The following is a 15,677-nucleotide window of genomic DNA, read 5'->3' on the forward strand; positions in this document are numbered from 1 at the left end:
GGTGGTTGTTAGATGGGTTTGGGTGGAGAGTGGTTGTGGGATGGGTTTGGGGGTTGGAGCTTGAGAGTGGTGGCCATGGGGGAATGGGGAGAGAGAGACAGGGAGAGTTTTTATTTCTTTTTCAGTAATTATTTATTTTTAACATACAAAATGACTAATTTGCCCTCATATTTAACAGCAACATTGACAGAATGTAATGGTTGGATCAAATGAGCGATTAAAATAGAGTTTATGTACCATTTGGACTAATAATTTAATTTATGGACCAAAATGTAAATCGCGTATAAGTTTGAGGGCCATTTGAGTAATTTACCCTAATTGAGACACTATTGGAAATTTTACGTCCTTGTGCATATTTTTATACATAAAAAATAATAATACTTACTGAAGAAGGAAATCAGCCCAGAAAAGAAATATTCACGAAAAGTATCATAATGATGGAACGTGGCCAAAGATGATAATGATAAAGCATGATTAAATAATGTCAATCTAACTCCCTTGTAAGAATAAAATCTTCTACTCGTGTTTTATTACTTATGTTGGATTAATTATAGTGTGGTATTAAAATATGGTCGCGTGATATAATTCGTTCACGTGTTATAGCATGTTTACTTATCATGAATGAATATTTGAATTATTCAAATTCATGATTCCCTGTGTCTACTAACACATGAGTATTAGAATTATTTCAATTCCTAGCGTTTACTACATAGAATAATAATAAAAGGGTAAATTACTCAAATGGTCCTCAAATTTGTACCCGATTTACATTTTGATCCATCAATTAAATTATTCGTTCAAATGGTCCATTAACTATATATTAATTTCTCCATTGGTCCTATCATTCTGTCAATGTTGCTGTTAAATATGAGGGCAAATTGGTCATTTCATACGATAAAAATAAATAAATACTGAAAAATGAAATAAAAACTCTCTCTCTCTCTCTCTCTCTCTCGCTCTCCATTCCCCCATGACCACCACCCTCAAACTCCAACCCCCAAGCCTATCCCACAACCACTCTCCACCCAAACCCATCCAACAACCACCCTCCACCCCAGGCCCTATGAACCCAGAACCCTAGCTCCTCCTCACCCTCCACCCGAGCCAGCAACTACAGAAAAAGATAAGAAAAAAATCTTCCACAAACCCCCTCCCAACGAACCAAAAACTCCAACTCAACAACCACCCAGACCCTCTCCCTCTCCCCCTTGATTTCCCTTTGTTGTTTAGAGATAACCACCCACCACCCTCCTCCCCACCTTATCACCCGCCAACCCCACCTCCCAAAATCAGAGCCACTGTCAATTTCTCACCCTCCAAGTGCACTCTCCTCTCATCCCACCTCACCTCCTCATCTCCCAAACCATCCAAACTACCCAAACTCTTTCTCCACACCCACAACTCTATACCCACCACACCCAATCCCCTCCACCAAAAATTCCTCCATAAGCTTTTAGAACCATCATCTGACGTTCTAGAACCTTCTCCTTCTTCCAACCCACCTTCCAAGTTCACGCCTTTGGAGCAGCAAGTGGTGGACCTCAAGAAGAGGTACCCAGATGTCCTTTTGATGGTGGAAGTGGGTTACAAGTACCGGTTCTTCGGCCAAGACACCGAAATTGCTACGAGGGTTTTGGGAATTTATGCCCATATGGAGACGTCTGTGGGGAATGGGGGAGAAGAAATCGAAGGGAAGGGGTTTGGGTCTCATGATTTTTTTCCTCTTTTTCTTCAATTATGTTCTAATTTTGTATTTATTTTAACCCTATTTTATTTGTTAATTATGAAAAGCCGTATTTACCCTAAAATTTGGTTTAATTTAATAGAAAATTAGACGGTATGATTAATAGAGCGATTAATATATAGTTAATGGTCATGTGAACGAATAATTTAATTGAGGGACCAAAATGTAAATCGAGTACAAATTTGAGGACCATTTGAGTAATTTACCCAATAAAAAATTATGTGAATTTGAGGTTAAAATCCTAATCCAATACCCTAAAAACAAGGATGTAGATCAACTAGTTGATCCAATTCCAATTCCTTAATTCTTAAGTTCCCTGATTCATGACTTCTTTCATTCCTAGTAAATTAACGTGCGGTAAATGATTACTCATTGATAATATACCGTAACAATAGAAAATCTTAACTTTGAACGTATTCGATTACAATACAATAATTTCTATGTAAGTAGCAATCCTATGAATAAATTTAGGTCGAGAACGACTTTGTTTTAAGCTCGACTACAATGCAAGCGTTGAAAATCGTGAAGTTTTTTAGCCGCCACAATGTCTTCCTAATTCACTAATGTTACTAAATCAAAGTGGGATGGGTAGAGAAGGTGTTGTGGAAAGGCTACAATAAGGGGTATGGATGAGAGACTCAAGTTGGGGTTCAATCCAACCATTAAACTTCAACATTTTCAATTCAATTTTTTGTTTTCTTTTGTGAAACTAAGGGCTCAAAAGCCCAAACAACTCAAACATGAGAAGAAAAATAATTGCCCAAAGTGTAATTTAGAATTCGCATTTGGCATTATAAATTATGCTACAGACATACAGAGCTAACTTTTGTTTTTTAAAAGAAAATGATTTTACTTTTGTTTTTATTTTTGGTTCGCCAACTTCAATTTTTTTTTTTTTTTTTTTTAAAAGCCTGTACAGAAGCAATTTTCAACTTCAAATTGAAGGAAAATAAGCATAATTAGATTTTAGATAGATAACATAAAAGCTAGGTGGGCGAAATATAGGTTTAAATATTAAACACAGTGCCCTTCAAGCACAAACTATATGCTCTAACATTTAAGAAGATATTTATACAAATCTGGAAACTGTGAGTATCAGTTACATATGATCCCATGAAAGGCTTCAAGTTACTCAGCTCATCACTGAGAAGAGGAAGCAAATACTGGCAACCCTGAAATGAAAGAAGAAATATTTAGACGTGAAACATCATATTGCTTTGAAACATTACAAATATGATGATCCAAGAACAAAGAAATTGCAAGAATTTAAAAGGAATCACATTTAAGATGTATTCAGGCTCGTCATGAACCAACCAAACTGACAGTTTCCATGAGGATCAACTGGACCAGTTATGGATCCCAAAAATAAATAAGACAATTAACTTGTGAAAAGGGTCTAATCTCACACTATTGAACATGGGGAGAAGACAGACTAACACAATTGTAAATATATTTAGGATAAAAGAACAGTTACATAATTTTTAATTTTTAATTATCAAGAGAACAGTTTGATTAGGAAAAATATATAAAATGATGTTACCTCTAAAGATCATTGATGCCGACGTCTTTTGACATTGTCCTCACTAAATGACTGCCAGTTATTATGATCAAGGGTGCTCAAGTCATCAAGTTCCGCAATGGCAAGCAAGTATGTTGTGAGTTTCCTAAGCTCCTGATCACTGTCTCGGCTAGAATGAGCCCTCTTGAATGGCTTGATGGTTAAGCCATTTTGAGGGTTCATCACAAAATTCCTTCGCAGATCATCAAACATTATAGTGTTTTTTGAACTGTAGAACTGAACACAACAAGAAACCACTAGTCATCAACAAACTGATCGTTAGACAGCAGAAGAAGATCAAAATACTTCTATACAATGCATAGGAACTGTTATCCATCTCCAAATAAATGCTATTGATAAAAAGACAAAATTCATTACTGTGCCTGAAAATGATGGCAATCCATCTAGAAAAAATAAATAAATAAAAAATCCCCTTACAACTTGTAATGGGCAAATTATAAATGATGGTATTGTGTCTTCATATGTTATGCAAAGGAGTTAGCAAACTCTCAACATCACTCAGAAGTACAAAAAAGGAAACAAGAAAAAGAGCAAAAGGAGATAATTAATAAATCCATAGTTCCATACCTCAGGGAATTGAGCCCAGATCAAGCCTAACGGCTTGCAATCAAAGATCCCACGAGTTTCTGATTGAACTGTGATCATTGCTAAATGGTCTAGAAGAGCTGTGATTTTGTAGTTGGGGTTGCTGAGTACACCAAGCTCAGCCATCTTCAATTCAACCCATTTCATGCTGTAGAAAGGAAATATATATATATCATTAAAATTAAATGAACAGATTATAAATCTATTCATTATTCATTCAAATTCCCTGTAATCTACCAATAGCAAGCAGTTTGAAGCCTTTATTTGTTTGTATACTTAAGCTTCCAGATATAACCTTACATTTAAACTGAGAGGGAAAAAAAAGACTAAAGCAATTTTTTATCAGTTCATATTAATTCCTTTGTATCTAAGGGAAAAAAACAAAGCCTTAAGTGTTTTGTAAGAGTCCATTCACATGCAAGAAGAGGTGACGCTTGAGTACTGAAAAGCAATTTAAAGGAACTCTCTCAAACTCATTAGTCTCACCAACATAAATGACTTCTCTCAAATTCATACACGCATAGACACAAACATATCTGGCAGACCTCTTGACACATTTCTAATGCCTAATTCACAGTCTAGCAAGATAACATGATAGAAAGGTTGAGATAACAAATTAGATTTCATCCACTATTTTGATCATTCTTATTTATCAAGGTATTTATCATCTGAGCACTATCATTGCATTTAGCCAGATATAGAGGCCATTGTTTTCCAGAATAAAATATCCATTTCAAAGAAAATTATGTCAAAGAACATAAAGGAATAGAAAGAGAAAGGAGTAATTCATTCAACAAGAGTGACAGGAACCAATGTCATTTTGATGTTGAATTTATAACTTTATTTGTATCCATCGATAAAATAAGTCTTGTGCTGCCAAAACAGTTCAATTTGGATGAAGGAATTTATTGGTATACTTGCTGAAATCAAGCGGTTTAGTTGCTTCAAATGAACCACAAAAATCTATATGCAAGTGACTGTAATGGGAGGCTTCTCACAGGATTTGGAATTGATAATGATCAACAATACATAAAAAACAAAAGAAAGGATAGTAAAATATCAGCAAATAACCAACTATTTCACTTCCAATGTTATGCAACAATCTCCTAGTTAGCAAATTAGCATAACACTTACAAACATGGGAAAAAAATAAGGGACATATACGTGTCGCAAATTCTTTACCAGTAGAAATTGTATAGAAATTTTGATTAATCCATCACTACCTGTGCCTTTTTATAGAATTGAGATAGCAATGGAATTTCAAATCGACAACTTACCTGGTTGCAGACCATATCATGATATCGTATTCAGCATAGGCAGCTGCAAGAAACTCATGAAGAACTACAAAAATACGGTGTGGGAATGTTAAATGAGAGACACATGGAGACTCTTGAAATGTAGAAACTTGCTATGACGAATATACTCACAAGGCCGCATAAGCTGAAGTGGGTTCTCTGCTGGGGACCGGTGATCAAATAGAGTATAATCAATATCCAGCACAAGCAGTTTCTTTCCTTCCCGGCATGGATTCCGAAGTTCAATCTATAATCCAATGCAAAGAAGGAAAAAAAACACCATATATTCATCTGAAATTGGGTAACTGTTTACCTAGTTTATTTGTTTGTTTCGTTTTCCTAAGCAAACCGATTTGCACACAAATAAATTTGAATTTGAAGCAGAAACGACCAAATAAAATAACAGCACTTACTGAAGTACAAAAATAAATAGAAATAGCTAACCTTGTACTGACTTATACGCCTCCTCAACTTCTGCTTATTGCCATGTTTATCTTTAATTTCAACAGCCTCATCTTGGGGAAGCTCAAAATCATCAACAATGTCTGGAGACTCCACTTGATCCACTATAATGTCATCCTCCGTAGTACTAATTTAATTCAGCAACAAATTATCAAACACTTGGTGTGCATAAAATCATACAGAAAGAACATAATAGAGAAATGTGAGAGCGAGAGCAGACCCAATCATGGTCATTTTGAGGGAGGACTTGAAGGGGACAGAGGAGAGCAAAACGGCGTCGTCGGCGAGCTTTGAAGGGAGGATTTTTGGGTAGAGAAGCTTTTGACGTTTGGGCAAGACGTCGGTGGCTTGGCAGATTCGGCGCTTGAGCTCGCCCACCGTGTCGTCCCCGCATACGCGAACCGTATACTCCTTCCCGCTCCACTTCACTGTCAGTGTTATCTCCTCCTCCGGCAACGACGTCGTTGAGGTTGAGCCTACACCTACTCCTGCCATTGCCATTGCCATTGCGCAAAAAACAACTGCTTACTATCTCAATCTGTGTGTGTATGTGTGTCTCTCTTTCTCGTTGAGGTTTAGACTTCAGGAGAAGCCACCTATTTTATATTCTGATTCTTATTTTGTGCTCATTTTCATTTTCTTAGAATCAAGGGGGTGTATTCAATTAGGATTATAAAGCGTTTAAAAAGATTTTAAAAATTCAGGTGTATTCAATTTGGATTTATACAAACTTTAAAAGAGGTTTTACAAGTTTGGGTGTATTCAATTCAGACTTATATGAACTTTTAAAAAGTCCATTCAAATATGGGTGTATTCAATTTGGATTATAAAAAAGTTGAATCAAATCTAGGTGTATTCGAAAGGTCATATATTTGGAAGGATTTCATTAAGTGATAAATTTTCATAGGTTTTAAGGGGAGAGTTATAAATAACAAAGACTAAAATAAATCCAACCTCCCCTCCAAGTATTTCATCAGACATTTTTCTCTTGCCCTAGCTTTTCTCTCTGCGAAGACGAACAGCCTCCTTCCTCCATCTGTGAAGGTATGCTCTCTATTTTTTCTTTGATCAATACCTCGTTGGGTTTTCTTTTTTCATGATTTTTTCTTCATCGTGTTTTTATTGTTATTAGGTTATAGGTTGGGGTTAGGGTTTATGCTTGTTACTAGGATTTATGCTTGTTACTACTTGCTTTTTTACTAGGGTTTATGCTTATTACTACTTGTTGTTCATTGAATCGCTAGATAAAAAATTGAAATAATTGACAACCTTTCTATAATCGAACAAAAAAACTGAGACAAATATAGATGAATATTAAAAAAAAACAAAAATCCAAAAATTCAACTTGTGGCATCGTTCCCTTTTCAAAAAGGTATCATACATCCCAATCGGAGTTCGGACACCAAATCTGTAAATTCATACTAAGTCCTTTTTCCATTCTTCACTCCAATTCTTCTTCAATCCATTCAACCATTTGTTCTACATCATTCATGTTTGTATTCAACATATGTCATGTCTGTTAGGATCTATGGTTGCTAATGCACAGTTTTTGTATATTTTTTATACTGTATTTGTGATTGACATAATAAAAATCAACGCTAATTTTTGGCTCCATTTCGAGGTGTTCGATATCATCTCCAAGAGTTTGGTGGTCAAGGTCGTGCACCTGCAAATGAAGTTGAGTTGTTCAATCTTCGTCATTCGTCCTTGAAGGAAAATATGTTATGAATTTAATTTTTTTATTTCATGTTGTTTAAAATTTTATTTCATCTTTTTTATATACAGCAATGTTACTATATACATTGACATCATTGATAGTTAAAAGGTTCTATTGAATTTAGCAGACAAGCAATGGCATACATTTTCGATAAGCAACAAAGCTTTTACTCTCATCCATCGGCTAATCTAACCTTATTATTCAAGCTAGACCAATTCAGAATTTATGTGGTCTTTGTCTGCAAGAGCCATTATTCAAATATTTTTTATTGCAATTTGGACAACCAATGCTTGGATTCTCTTTTCTTTGGGCAGGTTTGTTTTTTATTTGGACAAACTTGGATTAGAAATAGCATCGATGCATTGCTTGCAGCACTGGCTTTGACAGCCGATCCAATTGCTTCTCTAGTTGACACAGCATTCATTGGTCAAATAGGTACTTTGCTTCTTATTCTTTTCATTTTGAACTGTGCATATGTTCTTCCATCGCAAACAAATACTTTTTGTTTTTGCTTTGAATAACAAAAACAAATTTAATTAAAAAAATTCAAGTTTTTTTCTTTAAATGACAAGGATGGGATAAAATGAAATATATTGTCTACATACGTCTGGAATAAAAGCCTATCAAGTTCTATGAAAGCTTAAGAAAGTTTTATTAAAAAATTATACAGAAATCTTCTGAAAATCTATCAAGTTCTATACGAATTATAAAGTTTCATCAAATTCTATGAAAGCTGGCACTTAAACAAAATCTTTTTAAACGCTCTAGAATCCTAATTGAATACACCCCCTAAATTTAGAGCCCAATCCAAATATTGATATATATTTTTTAGGCTAAAAGTCACTTTTGGTCCCTATAATTTGATACTTCAACCATTTTTTACCATGTAGTTTCAATTCCGTTAATTTTGACCATATAGTTTCATATTTGTAACAATTCAAGGACAATTTAGTATTCCTGTCAATTTTTTTGACGATGCAAGGGGCAATTTCGTCAACCCAAAATCCTTGAGCATAAAAGCTCTTCTAAAACTCCCATAATTTCATATTAGGGCTTGAAATTGGTCATTTGGGGTTTAGGGGTCTTCAAAAATTGGGATTAGCTGTTGAATTTCGAGCCCTAATATGAAATGAGAATTATTTCAAAAAAGCTTTTACTCTCAAAGATTTTGGGTTGACGAAATTGTCCCTTGAGAAATTGACATGAATACTAACATGCCCTTGAATTGCTATAAATACGAAACTACAGTGACAAAATTGACGGAATTGAAACTATAGGATCAAAAGTGGTTGAAGTGCCAAACTATAGAGACCAAAAGTGACTTTTGGCCTTTTTGTTAATGTTACAACTTGCGAAGGCTATAATATGCGATTTTGCTCCTAAATTAACTATAATTGTAAATTGAACTCTTGAGTAAATTTTTTTAGTAAATTAAATACTTAAACTATACTAGCCTCTCCTTACGCATGCAAGAGACATAAAAATTCATATTCTATTAATATAAGAAGTTAAGTTTGAACAATTGATGAAATAAAAGTAAATATAAAATCGAACGTGTGCTATCAAAAAAAAAAAAAATCATATATTAACAGGAAAATCTCCAATTTAAAAGTGAACAAGTGGAAGGGAAAAACAACTTTTAATATGTGTATGAGAAGACTTTCTCTTATACCGTCCATAAGAGTGGCATAAGTGATGGTACGAGGAACAATTCCCTCACAAATACTAGGTAATTACTACACTCTGCTCTAACTATAAGCTCAGTTTAAAATAAACTTCACAATGTTTCTTTCATCAATGGCAACAAAATCAACGATCAATTCGGTAGTTGACGCATCTGCAGAGAAACCCCTCTCCACCATTTGTTGAATAAGTACCATAAGTCCTTTTGATGATAAAACATAGAAAAGGTCCAATGCATATTCAATTTTTCCAGCAATGCATAAACCTTCGATAAGAATAGTGTAAATCACAATTAGTGAAAACAATACAACTCAATACTACTACAGTGGTCCTTTTTCCTCCCATTCATCTATTCTTTTTTTTCTTTCTTTTTTTTGGTTGAACTTTCATTTTGCTTTACTAAAAAATGGTACTGATAAAAAAATAAAGGCTGGAAAGTGGTATAAATGCCTAACTGCATTGTCCATTCCAAAGGTAAAATAACAAAAAGAAATGGCAGTAGATGGGTTACATACAAAGTGCCTCCATGTCCATCAAGAGAAAAAGGAAAAATAAAAATAAAAGTGCCTCCATGTATATCTAGTCTTCATCCTCTGTTTCTTCATCATCATCGTCATTGTTTTCACCGTACCTCCAACCATCCTCAACATTGTCGCGGTCCTCCTCAGTCTCTTCACTATCTTCTTCCTCGTAAACTACTTCATCTTTGACGGGCCAGGGCTTTTTCATTGTGTTCATCGTGGCAGGAGATGGAGTTGCGCCTTTACGCTGAACAACTTTTGCAGGCGGGAACTTTAAGTTTGGTTTGGGCCTGTTTTGTTTCTGGCTTTTGCCATTCACACGTTTTCCAGCATAGGCATCTTGATCACTGGCTTCATCCATCTCATTGTCAGCATTATTAGGCGCATTCTCCGCATTCTCATCGGACATATGGCCAGGATGCTCTCTCCTGAGATGTAGTTTAAGCTTGTATTCATGGATGTAGGCCTTTTCACACCCTTCATAAGGACAAGCATAAGGGCGATCAGATGATGCAGAGCCATAACCCCCTGCGGGAGGCTTGGGAGTTTTGATTTGCTTCTCTGCAGGTGGGGTAGCATATTTTGGCACGTCCACCATCACACTCTGTAAAATTAACAGTAACATTGAGAATCAAGTCATACTTCCTATGTTATTTAAGTCTAGCAAAGTATGAGTGACCAAATAGAAGGCAGACAGTTTGGCCCTATTTTCAGATATTTCTATTAGTAAGGAGTAAGGACCGTCCCATGCCTATGAATTCAAAAATTCTAATCTTCTGTATCAAAACCAACATAAGCTTTTGATTTGGACTGGTGAATCTAGAAGAAGATAATTAGATTTGAAAAATAAAAGCACATGTCAAGTTTCTAAACAGGATGAATTCCAACCATTTGACAAAGATGTGCTACTTCAAATTCACTCTCAAAATAATTTGAATCTAGAAGAAGATAATTAGATTTGAAAAAAAAAAACACATGTCAAGTTTCTAAACAGGATGAATTCCAACCATTTGACAAAGATGTGCTACTTCAAATTCACTCTCAAAATAATTTGAATCTATTTCCATCTATTACAAAGAGTATCAAAACTATATTTTTATATTTCTTTCAACATTTTAAGCAAATTAAATGTAAAAATTTCTATATAAATCCCTCATACAGCCTAAATGAATTTGGGCAAAAAAAAATTCCATATTACTAGCACTATATTCAGTATAAGAAAGACAAAAAAAATGAAGAAAATAACGGCAAAATATTTCCTAAACAATAAAAGTGGGGAAGTATTACCAACCTTCTCATGGTGAGACGAAATGTGGTTTTTAAGCTTGTATTCATGAGCATATCTCTTTCCACAGTCTGGGTATGGACAAATATGATAGTTCTCTTGCGAATGTGTTTTCATGTGAGACCTAAGGTTGAAATCCAGGGAGAAGGCCTGCAGATGTGAGATTTGAAATTAATGACAACACAAAAAATAAAAAGTTCTACATGTCACACACACCAACAAATAAAGGAATATATTAAGCCCAAAAAGCTCAGGTGATAGTGGGATTTATTTTCTTAATTGGATGTGTAATATTTGATTACTTGTATGACAGTAATCATTATCTTAAGAAGCCTTCATTAAGGATGCCCATAACTGTAATTCATGACCATATTCTGTTTTGCTGATCCTATAAATTTCACTTTTTTTTCCATTTCAAAAAAATTTTAAAATCTAGCATTGAAGGTTGTGAAGGAGGCTCGTAGGATCTAGTCAAGCCTATATTAGATATACTTGATTCATTCTGAAAAGGGAAGGTGAGACAGACGCATACTGCATTTTTAGACGAACAATATTGATCATATTTTGTGGGGGGAAACGTACAACCAACCATCACAAATTCAACATTAGATGCCAGGAGAACAAAGAAAGAAAACAGCAAGGAAAAACTGTTTTTAATAATGGAAAAGATGATACCTTACCACAGCCTTCAAAGTTACACCGATAATCTCTCTCCCCAGTATGAATAAGAAAGTGTCTTTTCAACTTTGAACTATCCAAAAATTTCTGCAACATTCACAATATTATTTTTCTGATTACTAAGCAAGATATTAGAAATTTTGCTGGAAGATCAGTATCCATCCATTGATTTTTCTTTTCCCTTTTCCCCTTTTCCCCTTTTCCCCCGAAATTCCATTGGTTTACTTACCACTATACCTTAATTTAAAGTAACACTATAGTGTGATGAGGAACTATGGGGATTGCATATTTGGGACAGCACAAGACTTTACAAGTTACAGAATATAAAAAAAAGTTACAGGCCAACTACTTACAAAATACTTTCTTCTTGTTTTTTTGTTTTACCAAACTGAAATCCAGAGAGGAAGAGAAAGAAAAAATAAATTTCATTGGAAAGTCGGTATCCAACCACTAATTCTTTTTCCCTGAGTTCCATTGATTTACTTGCCAATATACTTACTTAAAACTAAAGCGATTCAGTTCAACAAAGAATTATAAGGAAGTGCATATTTGGGACAACACAAGACTTTACAACTTCTAGAAATAAGTTAATAAACCAAGAAACTGTATAAATACTCCCTTCACGTTAATTGACTAATGGTAGACCCCACTTAGCAAATACCTCCTTAAGCCCAACCAGAAAAGTTATTAGACCAAATAGTTAACAAATACATCCTTCATAGTAAGTTAATAATGATAACGCATGGGATTTAACTTCAACATTCACCTTATCATCTGAATTTAAATTAGTAAGCTGATAAATCTTCTCCATTTCTTTTGACAAGATAGTAACTTTCTATCTCAATTCCATAGCTTTACTGTATCTGTGTAAACAGGCACTACAAGGAAAGCAAAAGGCTGGGAAAAACATCATAAACATTGAAAATAATACCTTTCCACAACCCTCATAGTGGCAAACATATTGTCTTTCCCCATGGATGTGTGAATGCTTCCTCAAAGCACCAGCATCAATAAAGGTCTTCCCACAGCCTTCATAGCTGCAAAGAAAAAGCACTTCGGTTGTTGGTTCTGGCTCTGGCTCCGGTGCCACAGTTTCTTTTGATTTCTCTTTCAAAGCCTTTATTGTATCCGCTAACAAAAACACAAAAAAATCAGGCCAAACTGAGGCTTCATAAGAACAAAGACAAACAACAGCTCTCTTTTCATGTCATTCCAAGATGACTCCCTTAAGCCTAAACTCATTTGTGATCCATAAAGTCTCAAGCCTAAAGTAAAATTAACACATTGAATTAAAATAATGCATCACTCACATGGCATATCAGGAAACTAAAACCTATAAGATTTTATACGGCACATGACAACACAAATGTACAACCCAGAAAACACTTTAGAAGTCAAATTATTGACTTACAGAAGATGCATTAGCACTAATGGAATATGAGTACTAGTGCATACAATGATGAAAGTATATGACCTTGATGTACTAATGGCCTACTCATTATGTAATATATATATATATATATACAGAGATCTTCCATTGAGGGATCCCTCAAATTAGCTTATTTGAGGGATACCATTGTAGGGCCCACTCTGTATTGTATTTCACTAATCCAAACCGTCTCTTTTATAGATACTCATTCAAAGATTGAATCCGATATCATTTGACCACTCAATTGAATTATTGAAATTTTAGTACTTTCTTGAAGCACCATGTTCATTGATTTTGTAGGACACAATTGGATATCGAAACAGTTTCCAATTTGTCTAATTTTTTTCAAGGATGATCTATGAATATAGACTTAAAAAATAGATGGTTTCGATCGTTGAAAAAAAATTCGTAGGGGACCCTAAAGGGTGTCCCTCAAATAATTTTATTTGAGGGATCCCTCAATAGAAGAGGACTATATATATATATATATATATATATATATATATATACAATTACAGAAAAAGAAAGAATTGAGTACACAAGAAAGCTTCCATGACTTCTATAAGATCAATCACAGCTTAGCATGCAGAACGCACACATCATACTAAAGACCGTACTAATTCCATATGTTTGTCTCTTTTTTCCTTTTCTGATAAGAAACTTGCTTTTCTTTTTCTTTTTCTTTATATTCATATACACTTATTAATTCTATATAATAATTTTGACTCTTGCAAAACTCCCGCAAAATGACTTGCAAAGTAAAGTGGCTTAGAAGTACGTTGAGGAAGCACACTATAGAACACGGTAGGAAAGAAAAAGTAAGATGTACCTGTGACCCATTTCAATAGAGAGCACTTCCCACCAGTTGCTACAACATCTTGGGGAACCCTAACAGAAAATTTCATCAAACTCTTAGCCAATGCAAGATAAAAACTTCAAAATTACCAACCACAACTGGAATCTTTATTTATTTCTTTCTTTATTGGCGGAAGGAGGTCAAACGGGGAGGGATTCAAATTTTGGCCTTGGGTATGAGGGTGAATGCTTACTATCACAGGACATACAAGCCCACGGGACTGCAGTGGGAGCTTGCTTCTAAATGAATTGATCTTAATCATTATACAGAAAAACAAAAAGAAAGGGTTCGATAAACTGATTTTCTACTTTGAGAGTTCCTACGCATTAAACTCAGGGGGAAACATAAAATTAGGCCATTTAAACCCAAATTGTACAGTAACCAAATAATGAACCCATTTCATGGAGTGAACTTTTATGTTTACTTTGGTTTTGAAATTGCTAAACAAAGCATTGAACAGCATCTTGGCTTAGATATTGCTACTTTTCTTTCAAATTATGACATAGCCCAACCCATCCTTCTCACTTCTCAGCAACCATCCACAACTACAATTGAATCCCATGAAAGTACATTGCTTCAGTTTGACAGAAAATTGAAAACATAAAACTAAGTGCACCTCTATTTTCATTTATTTGACACCAAAAGGACAAAAAGAAAAATAAAACACAACACTCGAAGCAGTGATTTTCAGAGAGTGAGAAAATTGTATTTGCACTAAAATTCCAACCCAGGAAGTTCAAAAGATTGTATTTCCTATTGTTCATCTAAGTTTTCTCGGAGACCAAACAAAATCAGTAATTGAGTCCTAGAAACATAATTCATAAAACATCAAATTAAAAATTAAAGAAAAGGAAAAATAGATACCATTCTTTAAACCATTTAACAGCGGGAGTCTTGGATCGGAAGATGGGGCGCCTCTCGAAATAATTGTGATGGAATTGGGTCTCCATCTCGTTCTCCTTTTGTTCGACGCCCTTATTTGAATTCCAAGACCAGAATTAGGGCTAGAATTCGCGTTTGGATATTAGAGAGAGATCGCGAAGGAGATAAAGCTTTGGGTTGAGCAGCTCTTGCTATGTCGGTTCATCACTTCATGTCTGTTTGCCGGGTCGGGTCAACGGCCGGAGGCCTCACCCAAAGTCTGTTTCTTTTTCTTTGGTCATGAATTTGTTTCTTTTGTTTTTAACAAAAATTGTATCAACCAAGGAAATAGTTATTTTGCATATCATAAACTCTGTATTTTATTTATTTTGAATTTCTAGAATGATACTTAAATTTATATCGGTGGCAGTTGGTAGTTGGGTGCCAAGTGTTAGTCATTTAGGCTTGAGGTTGTGGGACCCTAGTATTGATGGTGAGAGTAGACAATCTCCCCCTAAACTTTTGTTCATCAAAAAAAAAAAAAAAAAAAAAAAACTATAATGATACTTCAGCTACAGAGACATGTATACATCTAAAACCAATATCGACGTCGATAATTTCTCTCACACTTCAGTAACATTTGGCTAAAATATCGCTATAATATCGATAATATTGAGATGATGAAGGCAATGAAAATTTTGAATATTTACACTAACACTCCCTGAGGTTTTGTGAAGGTTTCTTGTGTTTTCACAAAACCCCCCTTGGGTCTCAAAAATTACATGAACACCCTCTGAGGTTTCAATTTATTTTCACAAAACTCCTTTTCATTAATTGTTTGTCCAAAAATTGATAATTTCATTGAAGAAAAAAAAAACTTATGTAGATGATAAAATTAACCTCAGTGAAGTATATGCAATCTAATCTCAATGGCCAACTGTGCCATTGGGATAATTTTTTGTATAAAATCATCAATCTCTGG

The 15,677-nt window shown here is 34.7% G+C and overlaps 2 protein-coding genes across 2 annotated transcripts; both read right to left on the reverse strand.

Moving 5' to 3' along the window:
• On the reverse strand, positions 2,682 to 6,307 carry LOC18789743 (ubiquitin-like domain-containing CTD phosphatase). The gene is made up of 7 exons (XM_007222433.2): positions 5,886 to 6,307; positions 5,648 to 5,792; positions 5,336 to 5,450; positions 5,186 to 5,249; positions 3,891 to 4,056; positions 3,285 to 3,539; positions 2,682 to 2,916 (listed from the first exon to the last, which is right to left on the reverse strand). The coding sequence occupies exons 1-6, from the start codon at positions 6,170 to 6,172 to the stop codon at positions 3,294 to 3,296; spliced, it is 1,023 nt and encodes a 340-aa protein (XP_007222495.1). The 5' UTR covers positions 6,173 to 6,307; the 3' UTR covers positions 2,682 to 2,916; positions 3,285 to 3,293.
• Positions 9,343 to 15,043, reverse strand: LOC18790789 (uncharacterized zinc finger protein At4g06634). The gene is made up of 6 exons (XM_007223238.2): positions 14,699 to 15,043; positions 13,808 to 13,866; positions 12,481 to 12,680; positions 11,547 to 11,636; positions 10,878 to 11,021; positions 9,343 to 10,190 (listed from the first exon to the last, which is right to left on the reverse strand). The coding sequence occupies exons 1-6, from the start codon at positions 14,782 to 14,784 to the stop codon at positions 9,645 to 9,647; spliced, it is 1,125 nt and encodes a 374-aa protein (XP_007223300.1). The 5' UTR covers positions 14,785 to 15,043; the 3' UTR covers positions 9,343 to 9,644.

This window comes from Prunus persica, chromosome G1, assembly GCF_000346465.2.
Source record: "Prunus persica cultivar Lovell chromosome G1, Prunus_persica_NCBIv2, whole genome shotgun sequence".
In the NCBI taxonomy this organism is placed as follows: domain Eukaryota; kingdom Viridiplantae; phylum Streptophyta; class Magnoliopsida; order Rosales; family Rosaceae; genus Prunus; species Prunus persica.

What these genes read in the sequence shown, in the direction of transcription:
- LOC18789743 (XM_007222433.2), bottom strand. Translation starts at nt 6,172, where the DNA reads ATGGCAATGGCAATGGCAGGAGTAGGTGTAGGCTCAACCTCAACGACG. An exon ending in ACTTCAGCTTATGCGGCCTT is followed by an intron (nt 5,250 to 5,335) that starts GTGAGTATATTC and finishes GTATTTTTGTAG; the next exon opens with TTCTTCATGAGTTTCTTGCA. An exon ending in ATGATATGGTCTGCAACCAG is followed by an intron (nt 4,057 to 5,185) that starts GTAAGTTGTCGA and finishes TCCTTTCTACAG; the next exon opens with CATGAAATGGGTTGAATTGA.
- LOC18790789 (XM_007223238.2), bottom strand. Translation starts at nt 14,784, where the DNA reads ATGGAGACCCAATTCCATCACAATTATTTCGAGAGGCGCCCCATCTTC. An exon ending in GTTAAATGGTTTAAAGAATG is followed by an intron (nt 13,867 to 14,698) that starts GTATCTATTTTT and finishes ATTTTCTGTTAG; the next exon opens with GGTTCCCCAAGATGTTGTAG. An exon ending in TTTCGTCTCACCATGAGAAG is followed by an intron (nt 10,191 to 10,877) that starts GTTGGTAATACT and finishes TTAATTTTACAG; the next exon opens with AGTGTGATGGTGGACGTGCC.